At 33.9% G+C, this 24,154-nt stretch overlaps 1 protein-coding gene across 1 annotated transcript; it reads right to left on the reverse strand.

Annotated features, from left to right (window-relative positions):
- Positions 1-3,218: 3,218 nt before the first annotated feature.
- Positions 3,219-13,107, reverse strand: LOC104104757 (uncharacterized). The gene is made up of 4 exons (XM_009612942.4): positions 12,911-13,107; positions 10,890-11,919; positions 5,297-6,164; positions 3,219-3,630 (listed from the first exon to the last, which is right to left on the reverse strand). Exons 2-4 carry the CDS (start codon positions 11,862-11,864, stop codon positions 3,584-3,586), a joined length of 1,890 nt encoding a protein of 629 aa, XP_009611237.1. The 5' UTR covers positions 11,865-11,919; positions 12,911-13,107; the 3' UTR covers positions 3,219-3,583.
- Positions 13,108-24,154: the final 11,047 nt, after the last annotated feature.

Raw genomic sequence — 24,154 nt, forward strand, 5'->3', positions numbered from 1 at the left:
ATATAATTTTTATATATACTTTTAAGACTTATTATAAAATTTTCTTTAAAAAATATTAAGAAATATTTGCGATTCTCTTATAGGATGTAATATTTAGTTAAATACGAAGTGCTCCATATTTATTAACTTTAAATAATTGGTCGTATGGTCACTTTCTTATCAAGTGTTAGTGAAATATGTTAATCTCTTTGTTCTTCTATATTTATATATCAAGATTTGTTAAATTCTTATATCTTTTCGAATTTGAAATGGTATTTTGATAATTTAAAATTAAATAGAACATATCCTTACATAGGTTCATATTTATTTTTATGTTTAATTATTAAATTCGATTAATCTTGAAAGTTTACATTAACGTAAAATTATTGTCAGGCGATTAAAAAATAACTATCATGTGTTACTAAGAAAATTCTTCCATAAGAATATTTTAATAGATCATATATTTACTTATCAAAAAATTAATAAAGGAAGATTGAAACAATACTATATAACAAAAAAACCCGAAAAACCCAAAAAATCCGACAAAACCAAATCAATCCAAACCGATATAGTTGGTTTGGTTTGGTTTTGATAAAAATCGAACCAACCTGGTCCATGTACAACCCTAATCTTAAGTCTGTCGAATACAAACACAAAAATATTGACCAAATGGAAGAGACACAATTCGAATAGAATTGGTTTCATATGAAAGACATGTAGTTTTGGACATTTAGGTTAAACACTTGAAAGTATAAAGTCAATGGTGTGTGCAATCACTTTTATCTATCTTATATGTCTAGCATGGCATGAAAACTCGATATGCATCTAAAGTCGATTTGTATGGCTTACATGACTTAGCTTATATGACATATAATTCTTAGTCATGAAGTACCACATCCTAAGTGTAATTTGTGCACATATATATCTTGCTATAACTTATGCATGATAATATGATAACAAAAGTTTTGCCCCTATGTGATGATATTGAAATGACGATTCCAACAAAATCATATGAAGACAATACATCTCTATCAGGAATGATGATTTCAAAGTGCAATATATTCATTCAAGTTAATATGACTAATTTGTTTATCAAATCTATACCAATGATCTTTTGAAGACGGTGCAGAAAATTGAAATGCGAAGGATCAAAGATGTGAATTAATTATCTCATCAGGGGGAGTTAATACACGTTGTACTCTTTTTTCCTTACAGAGTTTTGTCCCACTGGGTTTTCCTTGCAAGGTTTTTAATGAGGCAACCAAAAGGCGTATTATTAAACATGTGTACTCTTTTTCCTTCTCTAGATTTTTTTTCCACTGAGTTTTATTTTAGTTAAGGTTTTAACGAGGCACACTATCTGTTGAATAGACATTCAAGGGGGGTGTTATAAATAGAATTGTATTTAAGGTGAATGCCTATATTTTAGTGAGATTTTAGGGTTTGTTACTTGGTGGCTAAGTTATTTTTTCCTATAAATAGAGGGTTTATATTCCATTGTAATCCATCCCCGATCAATAAGAATTCTCTCTCCCTACTTTTCTCTGTAATACTCTTTTTCTTCTTTTATTGTTTTATAATAGAATAGTAATTTATGTTAAACGAACCTTACGCTTGTATGACCATGGATAAAAAATTTCCTAATTTTCACCATCCATAATTTTCACAGCACACCAAATTCTAAAAGGGTTTCTACTGCTCTTTAGCCTAAAACTTCTAATTAAAAGAAGGAAAAAATCTAAATAACTTAACAAGTCCTTGATAAATTATTTGGAGAATTGTTTAAGTGTGAATAGTCGGGGTTTGGCTTTAAAAAAACAAAAGAGTGTCGAACAATTGACGAATCGTGCCTGTTTTTCTTTTTTTATTGCTGTAACATTTTGTCTTTTTGAATCTTTTTCGAGAAAAAAAAAATACGTACAATGCTTGGACTTGAACTCAGATTTTTGTTTTCGGGGATTCAAAGACAAGAATTTTAATCGAAATTGTACTTCGATTAAAATTTAATCAAAGGTTTTTCTTTTCTTTCTTTTCCTTCTCTTCTTCACGTATGCACCCCCTTTCCAAAATAAACTTTTAGAAAGGGAAAAGAAAAATTCAAATTTACCTTTGAATATAATTGCAAACTCTATCCTTACTCACAAAAGGAAATGGGGTTTGAAATTAAAAAAAATGGAAGTGACAGAAAACGTTATAGCTAAATGCAGGATAAAAAGTCTACACAAGTTTTATAATTAGAGCAGCATATTTGATGATTCACATATTTTAGTGGACAACCCACAATAGTCGAAACAAAATTCTAGTCGTACGTACGTAATATGTTTAAGAAAAGCATTGAACACTATATTTGCACAATTTTTTTTAAAAAAGCAAACGGACAAATTAGCTTTCCATGAGAACATATATGTGTGTGTCATTTTCTTTTTCTTTCTCTTTTAACATAGAACAAACTATAAGCAACAAAGACGATAAAAGAAAAAAGATGTGGAGTACTAGCAAAATTTTTATAATGTAAGTTTCTGTACATACACATACTACAGAACGAAAAGGAAATTCCTCCAAAACTGAGTACTTAAACTCTTGATTTTGACTTTCACTTTTGGAATCCGTTTGGTGGAAGGGATCAAAATGGTTGATAGTTAAGTCTAGATGTTAGACACAACAGTCTCAAGGTAGGCAGTAGCATTCACATTATTTAATAAATAAGACGACTGTAAATGCACTTGTATACAAATGGAAATTATGAGAAACTGCTGATCTACATCTTCTCTCACGAAATTAAACAAGGTAGGAAGGAAATTTATTAAGTATATTAAATCAGTCAACAAGTTTTGGTTTATGTTGATTAGGCTAGCTCAGAATGCAGTTCAAACCAAACTTAAAAAGGATTGGGAGGAGAAATATAAAGGCAAAAAAGATTGTTGATTTGTTTACTGTTATGATCATATGAATAGCAATAGTAACCCTATATAAGAAGTACTGATTGGTAAGAAAATAACATGTTATAAATGATAAATAATGTATCTTATAACGCCTTAAATTACTACATTAATTGTAGTAATTTAATGTATCGAATATTTGAAGGTAAGTTGGGAAGAAACAGCAATAAACTGAGTAGTTAATTTCAAACACAACCTCTAGGCTAACACAATTTAAGCCATTCTAGCCTTCTGCTAACTGCTTTAATAAATTATGGTCCATATAATAAATACTTAAAAATCATTTCGGACGCAATCATATAAATGAAGATGACTCACAACTGCATTTTGCCAGAATTAGCCAAATAGATACCCAAGAGTTTATGTACAGAAATCACTTTTGACTTTGCTGATTTCTCAAAGAATGACTTGGAAACAAACCAAAACCAAAAAGGAAAACTTGTAAAATAAACACACTAACAATTCTTTTCTTTTCCTCTAGCTCTATTTAAACTATATGTAAAAAGAGAGGGGGGAGGGGGGAGAGATTATTCAGCAATGCAACATGCAAAAAACAACAACGAACACCTCTGGCCTTTGTGCAGAGTAGACATAGCAAGAGAGACACTTAGATTCTCAAGCTAATGGATGCTAAAACTCCCAGAACAGGGTTAATTGGTGAAAATTTACACGTCGTCTTCAGTAAGCTGCACATTGTATCCATGTTTTATCTCTGCATCAGTGTAAAAGTTGGGTCAAGTTCAAGAACAAGATGCATCACAATATAAATTCAGAAACACATCTAGACAAGGACAAAATGTATACCAATTTCAACAGGAACAGTAAATGTTTACAGAAATCATAACTATGAACTTTCATGTACAACAATGTGCATTCCAAAAACTTGCTTTGACCACAAGGCTAGAGCTCTCATCCAATTAGGTCTTAGTTTGATTAGGTATGTCCAACAAAAGTAAGTTAAAAACTTTGTACTCCCTCTATGCCAATTGTTTAGCTGCTCTTTCTTTTTCTTGTCAGTTTCAGGAAGATTGGGACCATTTTATATTCAGGAACTCTTTGATCTTTACATCGTCATTTTCCCTTGCTCTTATAAGCTTTAACATGAATTATTGCGGACCTCACTGGAAAGATACATTTGGTAGTCTATGCATATTAGGCTTAAGAGTGGACCATAACTTGGAGACACAGTAAAAAAAGGAAAGTAATAAAATTTTATGGGGATGGGTGAGAAACAATTAATGCAGAAAGTTAACATACAGAAGCAAAGTTCAAAGGATATACTGAACTAGGATCATCAAATTCATTATATTAATTTATTTATTTTTTTATAAGGAAACTATATTAATTTCGGATCTAATCATTATATTAATTTTTTTAAACGCCAAATGTAAAGATAAGAGAAACACAAACGAAACAAAGGAAAAAAAAAAAGAAACATAGGAAAGAAGGGCAGACATAGTTAACATTCCCCTTTATGTTATGGTTAGACATATGAACCATGGTCTTACAGCTAATTCTGCACTTGCTCAACAAGCCCAACTACCAAGAACTCATAGGCAAACTATCCGGATCCCTCAACTAACAGTGCCCCAACCATGCCAATCTTTAAGCATTACTGTTTAAACAATAAAAATGTCTAGACAAGGATCAGCAGGATAACTCATTGGCATTTAGATAATGCTAAGTTTAAAGATGTAGAAAATAACATGAAGAATCCTGGAAGAAAATGTTAAACAATCATTTGACACTGCTAGAAAATAAAGATTTATTATTTGTGAATTTCATAGTAAGCGTCCAAGAGAAGTCTTTATTAGATATTTGTTTCGTCATTCTAATCTTTTACTATTTTAAGGAAATCATATACTTGCATCACTTGCTGTATACATTAAATAATTACTTCATGTCCAGCTTGCTCCCCTCTCTTCAGGAAGTAACGACAATGGATAACACCACTGGTAATCCAGCATTTAACCGAGTTAAGAAAGTTGCTTATGCATATCTCACTTTATATATTACTGTTCAAGATTAAATATGATTTCCAGAAAAATCGGGATACATACATTGACAGTTGCTCTCAACTGTTTAACATCATAGACAAAATGGGCTATGTACTTGGAAAGAGTTGGAGATGGAATCATTTGAGGCAAAACGAAGGGTGTGAAAGATCCACCCACTCTACACAAAATACAATTTTTTTTAATTGTTATGAAATCTATACTGAATACAAGATTAATTAAGCAAGGACGATAAAAATCATAACTTCAGTCAAGTTGACATATACACGGTATAGCTTATATTCTCAAGATGGATAAGTCACCAATTCTATAAGCTTAGAGTGATAGGTGCAATTAAACATTAGAAATTAGGAATCAAATTACCTTTGATTGAAGCCTTTTTGTACTTATCCTTCCTTTCAACCTCATTTTCCCATCCACAAATGTCATCACCAATTTCATCCCTCTCCTCATTTCCTATTTCACTTTCACTTGCTGTCTCCCATTCAGAATCATCAGTTTCCTGGCCACACATGTCTCCAGCATCACCCTCACAGTGAACTCCACCATGTTTAATAGCAGCCTCTCTAAACAACCAAGCTGCACGCATCTGCTTTTTTACTAAACGCTCAGCATAATCAGGAACCTTGTTTTGTCTCAAAGACAGATCTGGATCATTTGATTGAGAACACTCATTTATAAACAGAATAGCATCTAGTAAGCTCTCCTTGGCTAAACCAAGCATGTCGTACGCCTGAGCTCTTCGCCAAAGGCTTTTGGCATGACGGTTCACAGGATTATGGAGACATAATGCACGAGTAGCATCACCTATAGCAGCCAAGGGTTGTTGCAACAAAAGATGACACTGAGCGCGATTGCTGTAGAGCACCACTCTCTCTTTCTTTGACCTAATTGGGCATAATGCCAATGCTTCTGAGTACTTAGCTGCAGCCCCGGAAATATTTCCTGATGAAAACAGGGAATTTCCTTCTAGTTTTACCACCAGTGCTGCTGCCTGTTTGATATGAAGGTCCTCTTTAGGCATATTTTTCTCCCATTTTAGTCTCTGTTTGGAATTCAGTAGTTCGTCAACCTCTTCTTTCACATGGCTATTGATTTGAGTACGACCTGTCCCTTGTGATTCAATACATTCCTGAAGAACATTGACTATAGAGTCTCCAAGCTTCTTATGATCCCCAAGGGATGATATCTCTGCAAGATCCACAAGTGCAGGTACGGTCTTTTCAATCACCTACAGAAAAAATAGTAGATAAGAACTTCGACATTTTTAACGGTGTCCAGATCTATGGTTAAGATACTGCATGGAATGGCTTCTTAAGATTCAGCTTATGGCTGTAATATAATATTGTAAATTGCTATCAAAGAGAAAATAGGAGAAAGCTGGGGACAATCTCATCGTATGGGCACCTCTTGACTATGAAACCATAGAGAGATCATGTCTGAAGGCTTCCATTTCTATTCAATTGATACCACATCCGATTTGATTGAACTCATAGATTCAGTTGCTAAGGAAGGTCAGTCCGCAGAGTGGAGTTAAATTCCTTGAAAAACTCCTAGTCTTCCTTATTACTTTTACTTCTTTTTTTTTTTTGATGAAGTAAGATAATATTATTGAAAGGGCATCAGGAAGATGCCAAATTACAACTCTTCCTTATTACTTTTTGTATTTACGCTTTCTTTAATATAAGTAAACAAAAACTAAAATTCTAGTAAAAAGAACTTTACATGTTAATGGATCATAGCAGTACAATACCGAACCTGAAGGCTAGAGATGAAAATGGCTGCAGTAGTTTATAATGATACTAATATCAGGAACAATATGAATAGCAGAACTTTCAGAAAGAGACCGGAAATTCTTAAACTCTGAGCAATCAAAAGTGTACATTGTGGAAACAATGGTACAGAGCCAATAGTATGCATGGACATGCCTGTTCCTTATTTGACGTTTTCATCTTCCTCGAGTTGCATTCTATTCACAGTGTTAGTCATAACACTGACATGGCCTCTCTAGAATATTTTTTTTCTTTTGATAAGTCAAGTTCATGTCATTGGTAAGACAAGGGGTCTCAAAAGTATTTACAGCCTGAGGACTTTGCTAGCTACAATTAACCGTAGAGTCTACTCAAAGTAATTAGTCCTAAGTTCGAGAAGTGTCTTGAATCTGTCAAATATGTTAAGCCTTTTCCTCTCGGTCAAAATATGAATTTGATAAAGGATATGTATGAAGGAGCCATTATTAGTGTGAGAATAGTAGATAGAGATGCAATGAAGTTTCCCATTAGCATGGGTTTACACAGTGGCATTGAGCCTATATTTGTTTATCCTAGTTATTGATGAGCTAACCAACACAATACAAGATTAGGTTCCATGGTGTATGCTATTTGCTGACATTATTGTGCAAAGGTGTCAACCAAAAGCTTGGGCTATAGAGAAGCACTTTAGAGAGTAAGGATTTTAGGATAAGTAGAAGTTAAATTGAATATATGCACTACAAGTTTAATGAGCATGGGAAGAGTGAAATTGAGGTGAGATTAGACGTGACTATAGTGCCTAAATGCAAATAATTCAGATATCCAGGCTCATTGTTCCAAGAGAACGAAATGATAGATAAAAATGATACACATAGAATCAAAATCGAATGGCTGAAATGGAGAAGTGTTACTGGGGTGTTATGTGATATGGAGATGACTACCGTAGTGAAAAATATGTTATATAGAATAATTATAAGACCAGCAATGTTACATGAGAATAAATTTTGGGCCGCTAAAGTTAAAAACATCCGTAAAATGAGAGTTGCAAAGATGGATGTGCGGTCATACATGACTAGAAAAGATTAAGAATTTACATTTGTCAGAAGGTGCAAGTAGCACACACTAAGGACAAAATGAGAAGTATATTAAGATGATTTGGTCGTGTCTTGCATCGACCTCCCGATGCACCGGCCTATAAGTGTGAAACCGTGGTGGGTGAAGATGTTAAAAGGGACGAGGTAGACCTAAAATCACATGAAAGGAAGTTGTCAATAAAGACCTACGCTTTCCTCGAATTCTTGGACGATTGCTCTAGTGGTTAGCACCCTCCACTTCCAACCAAGAGGTTGTGAGTTCGAGTCACCCCAAGAGCAAGGTTGAGGAGTTCTTGGAGGGAGGGAGCCGAGGGTCTATCAGAAACAACCTCTCTACTTCAGGGTAGGGGTAAGGTCTGCGTACACACTACCCTCCCCAGACCTCACTAGTGGGATTATACTGGATTGTTGTTGTTGTTAGCTTAGGATAGGGCACGGTGGCGAAGTCAGGAAATTCAATAAGGGTGTGTTCAAAGTCTATTTTTTAATCAATAACGAGTAATATTTTACCCTACACATAGTATAATTTTTCGACGAAGGGTGTTCAGTTGATCACCCTTGACCATACATAACTTCGCCCTGATAGGGCACAATAGAAGTAAAATATCCATATAGACGATACTAGTTAGTTGGAAATACGTTTTAAACATGTTAGTACATTTCTTTAGATCTTATGCTTAGGAGTCTTTTAGTCTTATTAGAAATTCTTATACAAACAGAAAATATAAAGAGCTTCTAGTACTTTTTATTTTATTTTGTTTTGTACCTGATATGAATCTAAATGGAGAAACATGATCAATGAGGATTCATATATCTGACCCCAACTTGTTAGGGACTGAGGCTTAGTAGTTGTTGTATTCTCTTCTCAAGTTAAAGCAACTACAATATTCATTCTCTTAAAACTAGAAGATGAGAAAGACTTTCATAAAGCGCAATGAGAAAGACTTTCAGTGTGTCCAATACCTAATGTGTAATGGTGCAAGTAAATTAATATAATTATTCTTCTCATTTCTATTAACAGTTGGAGTTAATTCTCATTGTGCAAGTAGATTTTTTCTATCTGTTGCAAAAGGTCTTAAAGGTTACTCCAGAGGATAAACTAATATGATTCCATCACATTGTGTCATTTCACTTCTAAAATGGATTCTCTGATTCTACCTGAAAATAGGTGTTAAGCAAAACAAAACCTTCTTACTGATTCACAAGAATGCTATCAGCCATAATTGTATGGCTCCTGTTGATTTGGTGCATCTCAACAACAATAAGAAAGAGTTGTCATTGTTAACAACAACCTAACTCAGAAATAAATTGTGAAAAAATATCTGAACGCAGAAGTAGATCAACCAAACAAGATGCTCATTTTAACCTTTTGACAGAGCAAAGCCAAACACCTTCAAGACCGATTGGCACATCAGGCTCAATAGGATGGGAAATAAAAAATTATTGCAAGTAAACATGACCAACATCCTCACACCACCATTTTGCTTTACGTCCTTCCTTCTAATACATGAACATAAACTGTCATCCATAGCACATGCACATGCTGGTGTTGGGGAGAAGAAACTGGGGACTGACGGTGTTGGTAGTTGACAAAGCTTTCCAATTGTTCATGTGATTGAGAGGGTATCACACTTCAGAACTCAGGTTCTTAAAGGCAGAAATTCTCAAGAGTATATGTAAAGCGTGAAACTCAAGTGTGGTGTTGAAAGTATGTGCACTCTTCTATTTACTGATTGATTCGTTTCTTCATTTCTATTTCTTTCTAATTTTTACTAATACCATCTCATTAGATATTACACCTTTCAGGTGTTACATGTTTATCTTCAATACTCATTCTAGTATTAATAGACTTTTTTTGAATACTTATTCTAGTATTCATAGACTTCACCAAATGGAGCTGTATATCCCAAGCTAAGTAACAGAATACTACAACAGTATTCCAAACCTGTTCTGTGGGGATTTCATTTTTCTTTTTTTTGGACAAGTACTGCGGAACATTGCTTTTAAGACAGAAGGTTTCTTTTTAGGGTGATCACTTATGCCATACCAATAGCATACTCTAAAGTTTACACAAAATTCCCATAACTATAACACTCATCTTTTGTTTCCTTCTTCTCTCTACAAATTATGGACTTACATGTGCATGCTCCCAAATACGAATTCTTGCACATTCTGAATGACCCAACCTCTTTGAATTAGAGTTGTATGAACATAATTGACTTCAAAGATCAGTTAAACATCTATGATGAGAATATGAGATACCTATATCGTGAACTAAGAAAAGAGGCATCCAAAGAGTGAAGTATATACCTATTTTTGACTAACAAGTTCTGGAGGCAAACATGACATAGGAAAAGGAATGGAGCACTTTCACAGTCAATAGATGAACTTATGTGATCAAAGTTAAGCTCCAAGAAGTAAAAGAGAAAATAAATTCATTTATCAAAGCTGAGATGGTTCGGACATGTGAAGAGGAGCGGTGCAGATGCTTCGGTGAGGAGGTGTGAGAGGTTGGCCTTGTTGGGTGCGAAGAGAGATAGAGGTAGGCCTAAAAAATATTGGGAAGAGGTAATTAGGCAGGATATGACGCAACGTCGGCTTACTGAGGACCTTTGATAGGAGGATGTGGAGGTCGACAATTAGGATAGGAGGTTAGCGGATAGCCGAGCGTATTTCTATGTTGTACCAGTAGGTAGTAGTATTAGTCTTGTACTCTTGTATTCTTAGAATTTTTTTGTTACCTGTTGTTTCCTTCTCTTCAATTAGCTTATTATCTTGTTGATATGTTACTGCTGGTTGATTTCTATCCCTTTTTTTTTTTCGTTTTCCTTGAGTCGAGGGTCTTCGGAACAACATCTCTATCTTCACAAGGTAGGGATAAGATTTGCGCACACACTACCCTCCCAAGACACGTATGTTGTTGTATATAACATAGAACTTCCCTGTTCCACCACCTGATTCAATTGAACCAAAAACCAAACTACTGAATAAAGTATTCCAGCTACATTAGTACCCTATTCCACCACTTGATTCTATTGAACCTAATACCAATACCGAATAAAATATTCCAGCTCTTAGCTCCAGAAGAATAGTTTTAAAGCACATTATTACCTTATGACAGGTACTTGGATCCTGGAGCAACCACAAAAGACAGTCAATTGCCATATACTGCCAGTCATCTGATGAGCGAGCTATATTGCACAATGCCTCTATAATACCAGGACATGCAGCAACAGGCCCTCGACCAAGCTTGTGATGACAAATTGTCCTTAATAAACCAATTCCAGCAGGGGAATTTTCATTAACAAGTCCACCCCACATTCCTGGAAGCTTGGCTAGAAATTCCGGCTTGCATATAGTAGGAAGAAATTCAGGTTTGAAAGCAAAGCAATTAATAAGCTGAAGGGACCAACACTGTAGCTGACTGGCCCATTCTTCTGCTTTTCTGGACTCCATTTCAACTCCACCCATGCCGCGTGTAAGAAGATCACAATGATAACTAAGTCTTCTATCAACATACTGGTAAAAATGAGAGTAAACAATTTCAAGTGAACTCATCGCGAGTTGGATCGAGAGCTCTAGAATCTCACCGTGACTTGCAACAGTCGGAAAGGTGCTGGCATAGGTAGCTAAATGTCCTAACGCTCTCACTGCAACTCTCTGTTCAACCCAAGTTAGCCTACCTCTCAAAAGTTCAACTAAAGGAGGGATGACTCCAGCACGCACAGCTCTTTCGGCAAACTCTTCCATATTCATGGTGTACGATCCAATTATATGTGCCGCATAATAAGGAATATATATATTTTGGTCATGTGAAAGCCAGCGGCGGTTCTTTAAACCCTTCCAAATAAGAGCTGACATGCATTCAAATATCCCCAATTCAATAAACTCCGGATCATTAGGATGCGCCATGGCAGTATTCCATAGGCCACTGATCGGAAGGACTTGACCATCATCATCCTGTGAGGGAAGTTCTCGAAAGAACTTCAATATACTGGCTCGGCGCTTGTTTGGGTTTGCTTCCTTCATAACACAAAAGAAGCATCCAGGATACGGACAGTCAGCAGAAGCTTTCTCCATGCTCATTCGACCAAAAGAGCCAGAATTCACTTTTTGATCCACCTTTTATAGGCAACAGTACCTGCAACGATATGTTGGATTGCATTTGTAAGTTCTGAAATGCATTTTGCACCATAAACCACAGGAACAATAAGAAGTCAACAAATGTGCATAACAAAAGAACTTTGATATTCTTCCATTAGTCGGATACTCTTCCATTAGTCACCGACAACACATCAAGTCAGAGGTTTGGCACAAAAAAAGTATTTTTATACATTTTTTTTATGACCGAGAAATCCGACTGGAGCTGACCCTTTGGGCCAACCGCAGCTTTCGAAACTCGAGGACGACAGGCCTGCCCCTCTACCCTTCTCCACTTAAATACCAGAGTTAGCTTGCTTGGCGCAGGGCTCGAACCTATGACCTAAGACACAAGTCACTCAACCTTTGCCAATAAACTCGTGAATTTGGTGCTTCATCACCCCTCCTGCCACATTTGCTTAGGGCAACAGTAGATCCACATATGATAGGACATAAGTCAAAAACTAACCAAATAAGAAGTCAATTGGCCTACCACATCACAAATGGAGCTATCAAAATATTAGGGAGCTAGAAATGTGGAAATTAAACTTAAAACCCCAGTGTATTTTCACATTTACCATTTCTTAGTCAAGTTCCACAATCAAGTGCACTTCTTTATCCAAGTTCAATAACAAATTACACAAATCACAGCAATATTTTCACAGACAAAAACTTTAAAGAACCGAGTTCCATTAGTACCTTCAGGCATTAATCACTACAAGCAGAGTGAGCAGTCCAATTAAAGGAGAGAAAAAGACAAAATGCATAAAAGTCCTATTCTAAAATGCAAATGAGTTTCCAGAAAGCAGACAAAACCACTGATCCTTCCCGTGAAGTTGACATCTTGCAAAATCAAATAGATCTAAAGAACAATTTAAACAAATCAAGAACAGGTTACACTTAGCAGAAGCTATAAAGAAAATTTGAACCCCATATAATTGTAGACAAATTGAGATTTATAAACAAGCAATAAAACAAGAAAACAAACCAACCTGTCTTGTGTATACGCAGCAAGTAAAAACCAAAAGCAAAGAGAAGAACTGAGAAAGGAGCAGAGCTTGGGGTATGAAAAAAGGAGTAGAGAAAGGAGCAGCTCTCGGACAAAAAGATTGTGCTTTTTTCGGAGAAATTTTGGACAGTCAAATTTTAAGACTGGTTTTTGGGTAAATTTCTCTTTTCTATTTTTATGCAGAAAATGTAGTTGCAGATTGCGAAATTAATTCCAGTGAAGTAAAAATGAAATAATAGTGGAGGGTGGGTGGGGTCAGATTTCTTTCTTTTTTGTGAGCTGCTTTATCAGTCGCACTTCTCCCACGCGCTAGTCGATACCCCAGTGTTTGGCTTTGTTGGTGGTCTTCTCTTGGAATCTTGGATTTGAAAAACGTTTATAAACCAAATAAATGTAAATTAAAAAATAGACTTAGTTTTCCTGAAATCAAAATGAAATGTCCTTACAAACAAAATATATGAGAAAATTAGTTCTTATAAAAGTAAAACATGACTTTTATAAATACTTTATTTCTATAACTAACTGAACACAATATATTCTTGAATTTTTTTCTCTAATTCTTTTCAAGAATAATATATTTCTTAGATTACGACATAATCGACTACAAGAAAGTGAAGACACAAATGATATAAAAATTATAAGTTATCTTTATTTAATGAATTGATTATTGTTAAATTTGATTGTAAAGAAGACTTATTCTTCTATATGGGAAGAAGTTGTGGTGTACTTAATTAAATCAAGTATTTAATGTTCAAGAAAAGAATAAATGAAAATTGATCTGATATATGACTTTTGAAGTTCATGACCATTCAAGTTCTCTATAGGGAGAATTTTTATTTTTATATTTTTTGTTAAAAATTATACGATCTTGCAGAATTATATCACTATTATCTATGCACAAGGTTAAATATGTGTACGATTGAAATATCACGGTTGTATTTTCGTAAAATTACATTCTTCGTTGAGTAAATAATTATTTTCTTATATAAAATTTTTCTTTTTAGCTTTTTTCATATTTAAAGAGCTACCAAATAAATGTATGATAGTAATTTCAAATTTTGATTATCATAATAAAATAATCTAAATACCTAAATTACAAATATCTTCTTATAGTAGTCTAATTAAGATTATTAAATATTTGTCTATATATATGTTTTTTAGACGTACTATCAATCAAAATTATATTTATGAGATAAGAATTATCATGTTCATATGCAAATATCATACAAGAAAAACTCTCATTTTAACCATTGATGCTATAACCTATATAGATTTCTTATTTTATTGACATTGAAATGAATGAGAGTAGTAATAATAACTTTTTGAGAAATTTTTCAAGTAAAATGTATCGAGGTTGTATCTATTTTTCGTCTGCTCATTTTTTTTTCAAATAAAAGAAAAGAAACTAATGAGTCTAGTTCAAGCAGCCAATATAGGGCATCTATTTTTAAAAAAAAATCTATGTAACCTTATTTTGGTAATAATGAGTTATCCTCTGTTCCATACAAAAAAAAATGAAATAAAACAAAATAGCATGATGAAAAACTAGACAGGTAGGCCAAATTCTATATTTTTTCCTAGAGGCCAAATTCTATTCACTCCCTAAAAATAAGAGTTTAAAACAAAGAGCGCGTGGGGGTAGAATTGATTCATTTACAATAGAAATTTAAGGAGGTGTGGGGGCTACCCATTATATCTGCACTGTTATTGCGCCCGCAGTGTGATTTTCCCTTATTTGTGTTCCCTTTTTGGCTTTTAGGCCTTTGGTCCCATTTTCTCTCACGTCTTCTTCAATTATATGCTTACTTTACCGTTGCAGTGAACAAGTACATACTATTGTTGTGCATGATAGGCCATGAACGACTTCCAATTTCCTTGATTTTATTGATATACTTAAATTGAGATACTTATTGTTGGTAGAAAAAAAACATTTGGTTAATTTTCTTAGAGGTATGGTGGATTTTATCCATTATAATGATATAGATTATTGTTTGAAGAGACAATATTTCTATCTTCACAAGATAGGAGTAAGATATGCGTATATATTACCTTTTCAGACTCCATATTATAAAAATACACTAGGTATATTATTATTATTATTGTATATATAATTATATAAATTGTTATGTTGTAAAACAACCAATGATATGCACAGTAAGACAATAAAATCGTCATTTTAATATCGCTCAATAATTAATAAATACTTACACCAAGTTAAATCAAGTTCTTCAATTAAATATCTTTAACATATAATTCTTACGAATAAAACTCTTTTTCAAATATAATTTCGTCGAATAAATATCTTTCAAATACAATTCTTTCATATAATTCTTCTTGAATAAAAATCCTTTCAAATAAATATTTTGAATATAATTCTTTCGATTAAAGAGTCACCATGTGATACCTCATTTCAAAATCATAAAAATACGGGTCTCAACCCATTTTCATATTTTTCGTAAATACGGGTCTCGGCTAATTTTTCATATTTCCACAGCACCTCGTGCCCGTAATTAAACCATCATATTTCTCCGGCACCTCGTGCCCTCATTTCATATCACAACTGCATGGACAATTCACGTGCCAAATATCATTATCATTTTATTACAGCACCTCGTGCCCACATTTCATATCATAATTGCATGGACAATTCACGTGTCAATATCCCCATCTCATATCACAATTCACGGCACCTCGTGCCTACATTTCATTTTATAAACCGCCTGGCAATAGCCACATGCTCTCAATTTCAACATAAATCAGATTGGTATCAATTTACCATCAACAAGACAAATTACACAAGGTATAAAACTAAACACAAGAAAATTACAGCATCACATAAAAATCACCCAACACCACAACTCCACATCATCACATCTCGTCGCTCATATTGCCGCCCTTATCACTCCTATGTACCCTTATCACTCTGCCCAGACAATATCAATAGCCATCTTTATTGCTCATATAGCCACCCTTATCACTCCTCCCAAACAATATTAATAGCCACCCTTATTGCTCCTATTGTCACTCTTATCGCTTCGCCCAGACAATATTCCAACAAACACAACCACAGTGAAATATCACTCTTATACCCACATAATATCAATGGTGAAATGCCACCCTTATATCTTCAAAATAATAATTAACACAACACAACAATTTACACGGGAAATTATCACGGCAACATAACAAAATCAATTCATATCACAATTTGCCCAATGGCTACAACCAAAATTCCAAAGATACAACTAAGTTAATTAATTTCACAACAAATAGCCTAAGGCTCCACACAATGTGTACAACACCCAAAAACAATCAATAGAGATAGAAATTACTCAACATAAAGCAAAGTCTTCATTAAATCTAAATTTTCAATAATTATATAAACACCTCTCCTTAAGCTCATTTAATTATTTATTTACAAAGGAAAAAAATCTAAAATTAAATTAAATTTGAATAATTATCAAACCAGCAAATTCACGGAATTTCATAAATAATCAAGTAACAATTACATCAAATTGTCATATAACAACAGATTCAACAACAAGGATGTAGGCACGACAAATAGATGATTAAATATATATCAACAATTATCCAATTTACTACACAATATGCTCGAGACTTTAACTCAATAAAATTTGCACATATAAACCAAGTACGTACTCGTCACCTCGTGTACATGGTTTTCAATTACACAAATTGCACATAAGACTCAATGCCTAAGAGAAAATTCCCCCACTCGAGGTTAAGCAAGACACTTACCTTTTTGAAATTATGCCGATATTCCAAAATTGCTTTCTTGCTTGAATTGACTTCTGGACTGCTCAAATCTATTCAAATAAGTTGTATAACTTCATTAAAATTCATTGAAAATAATTCCGGATAATAAAATGTCGACTTAAAAATTTAGTCCAAAAAGTCAACAAAAGTCAACGTGGGACCCGCCCCTCAGAAACCAACATAATTTTTTATGAAATCCGAACACCCATTCCGATACGAGTTCAACCATACCAATTTTATCGAATTCCAATAACAACTCGACCTCCAAATCTTAAATTTGTGGTTTATGGAGTTTCTATAATTTTTTCCAAATTTTCATCTCCAAGTACTAATAAAATGATGAAATCGGTGATATATTCATGTATATTAACCAAATCCGAATGAGAATCACTTACCCCGATGAATTTCTTGAAAAATTCACGAAAAGTTATCTCAAACCGAACTCCCAAAGTCCAAAAATAAAATAATAACCTAAATCTCGGATATATAGTACATCCTCTGAACTTTCAATATGCGGTCCGCACAACAATGGCACGGCCGCACATCCCTATCTCCTCTGGTCGCAAGAAAATGGTGTGGCCGCACTTCACAGCCTTCTCCTCTACCAGGCTTCAGTAAATTGTCCATAACCTTCTCTATAAATGTCTGAATTATGATTTATTTACATTTCTGGAAACTAGACACGAAGACCTACAACCTTCGTTTTTGAATCATCTCAAATTTCCTTATAGATCAAAAGATATGAGCTTCCGAAGTCAGACCAGCGAATCTGAGAGTTCTTGAGCGCAGCCGCACACAAAAGTGTGCAGTTCGCGAACTCCACTGCGGACTGGAGCGCGGTCCGCACCAAAATTGTGCGGTCCGCAAAATTCCCCTGAGGTACGCACTTCCCTTTTTGCCTCAGCACACAAACCATATATGAATTTCAATAATAAAATACGCTACGGACCTGTTCGCGCACTCAAAACACTGAAAATAGGTCGTCTTGACCCGATATTGACCATGGTCAAACTCCCAAATTTTTTAATTTTACTAATCTCTCAACCAATGACCCAAAATATACACCCAAGCCCCTCGGGACCTCAACCAAATATACCAATACGTCCCAAAATATAATACGAACTTAGTGGAGGCTTCAAATCTCGTCAAACAACGTCAAAAATTACGAATTGCGCCTCGAATCGAATTATGAGTTTTCGAATCTCCCCACTTCTATGTTTTGCGCCGAAATATATCAAATCAATCCGGAATGACTTTAAATTTTGCACACAAGTCATAAATAATATAATGTAGGTATTCCAAATTTTAAAAATCGGATTCCGGCCCCAATATCAAAAAGTCAACTCCCCGGCCAACTTTTTTCTTTTACGCTTCTTAAATATGAATTGTTCTTTTAATTAAATTTCGAATCTTCCGAAAATCAAACTCGACCATACTCGCGGGTCATAATACTTATTAGAAAGTTGCTCGAGATCTTAAGTCAGTGAACGAGACGTTAATTCTTAAAACGACAAGTCAGGTCGTTACAACTGCTTGGTCGTCGCAGTCCCTTGGAGTCATTTCATTTCATTGTACTGTTAATTTTTAATCAAACAATATTGTATATTCGGTCCTCATGATCATCCCATGTATTCAGTTAGAGTTCGTGACTCAATACTACCAGTCTTGGGAGATTGTTATATTCATATTTATTTCGCTGTTTGTTTTGATTATCTATTAAATTCAGATTCTATATATAAAAAATGCTTCGAAATGTAATGAAATTCGACTTACCTAGTCTTAGAGACTAGGTGCCATCACGACGCCTGTGATGAAATTTTGGGTCGTGACAGTTTGACATTTAATATTTGTTGAACTTTTTGTAATTTTTACAATAATATGAACTTTTTTGGTAGAAAGCATTAAGTTTGGTTAAATCCGTAACAAGCATGCTATATTCGTCTCTAAACACCAAATACGAGTCAATTTTACCATTTTATATCAGCCACGTTCCCCAAAACGTCTCTTAATTAAATTAAATGTTTCATTTTCCACCTTTGACACAATCATTGCAATGTTTTTGTCATGTAACAAAAAATGGAGGCATAATAACTCAATTAACTAGTAGCTTTATTGCTCTAATGGTTTAAATTTTTGATACAATGAATTCCACCTAAATAAGTTCCTTCATAATGATGCATGTTTGTGTTTTGCCCACACGAGTTCCCCCTTTTGTTTTAACCCAAAGTCTGAACTCCCTTCCAGAAAATTAAAAGAAATAATAATTATTTCCAATGTGATAATCAAATGTTGGTGCATGATGAAAGAATTAGTAACGAAACATTTGTGAACATAAAATACAAATTGTTGCACGACTAATTACTATGGTACGTTCAGAACACAATAAGTGTCTATTGTTGTTCAAAAGATAAAAGATTAGTAGGACTATAGCCAGTTTAGAATTCACTTACTAATTATATGTCCATCTCTAATAAAAGAGTTCCTTTTTATATCTAATTTACTACTACTACTACTGCTGAGATTATTAAAAAGTTATAGAATATACTTTTACTCAACTTTAGCTAAAATTATTCTATAAGACAAATAATTACTATTATAAAATTACTTATAAGAGTGTGAAAGGAAAGGTAAACCAAAAAGATATGCATGCAGAAGTTTTTTCTAGAATTTATTATATACTACCTCAATATCTTTCCTGTCTCATAAAATAATTTGTTTAATGATTTTATCCTAATTAGTGAAATTATGTCACTTTCCACATTAATTGTGCGTATATATTATCTAAATAGACCGCAAAATAACAATTATCTAAACTAGCAAATATCTAAGCGATCAAGATTCAAAGGCATATGCAAAACTATTATTCCAATAAAGACCTCCCTAAAAGAAATATATTTTTTTCACTTCGAAAGCAATATCTTTCTCTGACTACATTTCTTTTTTACTAGGAAACAAAGTTGGATGGGATTGGCAAAATCCTCTAAAATGGGTAAATATGAGAAGGAGGTTAAAATATGGACAAGGAAATGTGACCCTCTGACTCGTAAATTAAAAATATTAAATGGTGGGGCCTAAAACCCATTTTGCACATTAAAGCGCATCCATCCCCTCTACATAATCTCCCGTACCTTTGTGGATTTTTCCATATATTCCAAGTAATGAAAATTTGTACAAAATTTGGAGTTAAATGGATATAAGTTGAAATGCAAAAATAATTGTCTTTTTTCTTGTCTAAAAATATACCCTCTATTCTTTTATCTGCCCTCTATTCTTGGGTTTATAAAGTCAAGAATTGATGCAACATTTAATTGAAGGATTGAAAGCTAAATGGGTGGTTAAAAGAAAAGCACACGAGTATTGAGTCGTTCCTTTAGAGATAATAAAAACTCACTAACATAAAGTTCAAGAATAATTCATTTTATTGGACATTATTTTCTAACGACAAATTCCAGCCTTTGCAAAAACAAAAAAAGAGATATATCTGAACATTATTCAATTGGAGCCCAAGCCAAGAAGGTACAACGAAGTGATAGGCCTCTTTAGAAGAAAGGAGTGTAAATATCCATCTAATGCGTTTTTTCGATCTTGACCGGTTGTATTGTACACTATATATCCCAATGTATACAATATAACAACAATATTAACATACTCATTGTATTCGCACAAGTAGAATCTATAGAGGATAATATATACGGAAACCTTACCCCTATCTTATGAACGTAAAGAGACTATTTCAAGTAGACACTCGCACTACTAAAAATCCGCAAAAAAATCCGACAGAGGCGTACCGATCAACATTGGTCGGTTAACAAAAGAGACAAAAAAACAGTCCAAAGTGGGCGGAAGTTACCAAAATAATATTTTATATATTTTTTTAAATTACATACCGACCGAAATCGGTGAGTATATTGGTCAAACATTTGACCGCAATGGTCAAACTTGCTCAGGCAAAGCACTTTTTTGATTACCGACCAACATCGGTCGGTAAGGTGGACCCATATTTTTAAATTTTAATAATTATATTATTATTTAAAATATTTTATAAAATTTATAGTTGAAGTTACCGACCAAAGTCGGTCGGTTATTACATGAGAAAATTTTACCGACCAACTTTGGTCGGTAGATGTCATTTATGATAAATAACCGAACAACTTCGGTCGGTTCTTAGGTCAAACATGGTCAAACTTTTGAATCATATTAAAATTTACTATCTAAGCAATATAAATATAATTCATTAACAATTTATTTTGTAATACAAATAATGAATGTACTAACATATACTATAACAAGCTATATATAGTTAAATTAGTACAACGAAGTGTATCTCTCTCTCTCTCTCTCTCTTTCTCTCTCTCGCTCTCTCTCTCTCTCTATATATATATATAGCCGCATCTAAGAACGCGAAGCGCTAAGGCCACACGGTCGGGTTTGTTTGGGGATAAACTTGTGAAGAAGCAATAATCTAATTAGTATATATAATTGATCATCATCAAATATATCTATGTGTAAATTGATTCATCGACTTATAACTTACTTAGATGCGTCAATGAATATTAAAAACAAAATATTTTGACCTATATCGGTAAATATTAAAAATAAAATATCTAGACCTATTGATTAATCTATGTCATGCATTATTAGTGATGAATGAATGAAATATAGAACAATACTAAACTTCTTTGATATGTATAAATGTATCACAGATTAAATAAACGAAAGAAGCTATTAACATTAAGTAAACGAGTTAATATAACAATCGACTAAACATATTTAAAATAAATAATATTGGTTTACCAAATCATCAATTGATCAAGTTTTTGTGCATAGTAATATATGTGATTGATCATCAATTATAATATAGTGTATGTGTGTGTACTTGAAATGACTCATATACTTAATTATAATTTAGAAAATTAACTTAGATAGATGAATACAAAAGGTAAAACGTCATGACCGATATTTATTAATCTATGTAATTTGTAATTACTTATAAAATGAATGAATATATACGATGAAATGTGGAATTATAATAAAATAAATATCTCATATATATGCCTTTATTTGTTTATTATGATTGATTAATTATATCTTTATTTTTTTTTATTATGATTGATTAATTATATATATGTGTGAATAAAATATATGCTTATAATTTATTAAAAGTAATTAGTTAATATAATTATTTATAAAGATTATTCTTATAGTTTATAATTAATTATTAGTAAATATATGAGTTGATAAAATATATATACTTATAGTTTATAATTTTTTTTAAAGTTTATAATATTTTAAGAAATAATAACACAAAAAATTTAATTTAGTTTTTTTAAAGATAAACGACCAAATTCGGTCAGCTAACTGTGGTCAAACACAGTCAACGATCACTTAAGTGTACCGACCAACGATACCTTTAATTTTAGATTTGAAATACGAGGTTTCCCCCTAATTTCTCTTATTCTCTTCTCAAAATTTTCTAACTCCCCACTCTCTTCTCCCTCACACACACACATCACCCTTCCCCCACTCCTATATTTCCTCACACAAATCCCATTCCCCACTCCTCCGTGCCACCCCATGTCGCCACTGACCCCGCCGCTGCTACTGCCGCCACTGCCCCTCCTCCTCCACCTCTTAAAAATTCCAGGTTTCGATTTGAACTTACATTGTTTGTATAATTTTAATATTTTATTAATTAGTTATGAATTAGTTAATTATTGTTTAAATTGATTGTTTAACTTTGAATTTTATTGAAATTTAGGGTTTAGGTCTTGTTAAAATTGAATTGATTACCTAGGGTATAAATTGAATGTTTAAGTTTGTATTGATTTGAGCAGTTTAGTTAGGAATTGAATGTTTAATTTTGAATTGAATTGAGTTTTTAGGAATTGTTCTTGTGAATTGAACTTTTAGGGGTAAGTGCTGAACTTTTTGGATAAAGCTTATGTTTTGTGAGGTTAATTGAATTGTTTATGGTATTAATTGAATTGTTTAGGGTGTATGTTGAACTATATAACGACCCGACCGGTCGTTTTAAGCTCTAGCACGTCGTTCAACAGTTTGAGGCCATGAGCAACTTCACTTTAAGTATTATGACTTGTACGCGTAGTCGGAATTGAGATTCAGTGAGTTCGAAGTTGATTTGGAAGGAAAATCCTCATTTCGAAAGCCTTAAGTTGAAAGAATTGACTAAGATTGGATTTTTGAGTAAATGACCTCGGAATCAGGATTTGAAGGTTCTAACAGGATCGTATGATGATTTTGGACTTAGGTGTATGTACGGATTGGATTTTGGATAACGCGGGAGCGTTTCAGCGCCTATTGTGGAAGATTGGCGTTTGGAAGAATTTCCTAAATTTGGGTTGAAGTGCATTTCAATGTTACTGATATCCGATTGGGATTCCGAGCCTGGGAATAGCTCCATATTGTAATTCTGGTATTGGGAGCGCGCCCGGATGTGGATTTGGAGGTCGTAGGTCATTTTGATGTCATTTGGCGAAAACTAGAATTTGAAGGGTTTTGAGGAGTTTTACCGGGAGTGGACTTTTTGATATCGGGGTCGGATTTCGATTCCGATTCCGGAAGTTGGAGTAGGTCCGTAATGTTGAATGTGACTTGTATGTAAAATTTGAGGTCAATCAGACGTGATTTGATGGGTTTCAACATCGAATGTAGAAGTTTGAATTTCTAAGGTTCATTAAGCATGGATTGGGGTGCGATTCATGATTTCGATGTTGTTTGATGTGATTTGAGGCCTCAAGCAGGCCCGTGTTATGTTATTGAACTGGTTGGTGTGATTGGACGGGGTCCCGGGGGTCTCGGGTGAGTTTTGGAGTGGCTTCAGAGTGTTTTGTTAAGAAGTTGGATTGCTGGTTCTGGTGTGATCGCATTTGCGATGTAATGGTCGTAAATGCGAACATTGCATTTGCGAGGAGTGGCTAGCATTTTCAAAAGGTGGGAATTTTCTGAATGGTTCGCATTTGCCAACAATTTGTCGCTTTTGCGGACCTGTCCCCTTCGCATTTGCGAAGATCTTGGTCGCAATTGCGACCTGGGCAGGGGCAGCTTGGCTTCGCATTTGCGATGCATTTGTCGCAAATGCGACAATCGCATTTGCGAGCCAGATGTCGCAATCTGCGACTGGAGCCAAAGGCTTTTATTCCGAGACTTAACCCATTTCCCTCATTTCCTACTTGGACTTAGGCTATTTTTGAGAGGGGGTTCCATCATCAAGAGGTAAGTGATTTCTTATAGTTGTGAGTTAAATACAAGGTTTATATACGGATTTAGACATGGAAATTTGTAAAAATTGTGTGGTTTTGGTAGGAAACCTAGAATTTGGTATTCTTGGATTTTGATCACGAATTTGGGTATGAAACGGAGAATAAATTATATATTTGAGTTCGTGGGGTTATGGGTAAAGTTTATCTTCGAAAATTTCCGGGGGGTGATT

The sequence above is a fragment of the Nicotiana tomentosiformis genome, chromosome 5, assembly GCF_000390325.3.
Source record: "Nicotiana tomentosiformis chromosome 5, ASM39032v3, whole genome shotgun sequence".
NCBI classification, from domain to species: Eukaryota; Viridiplantae; Streptophyta; class Magnoliopsida; order Solanales; family Solanaceae; genus Nicotiana; species Nicotiana tomentosiformis.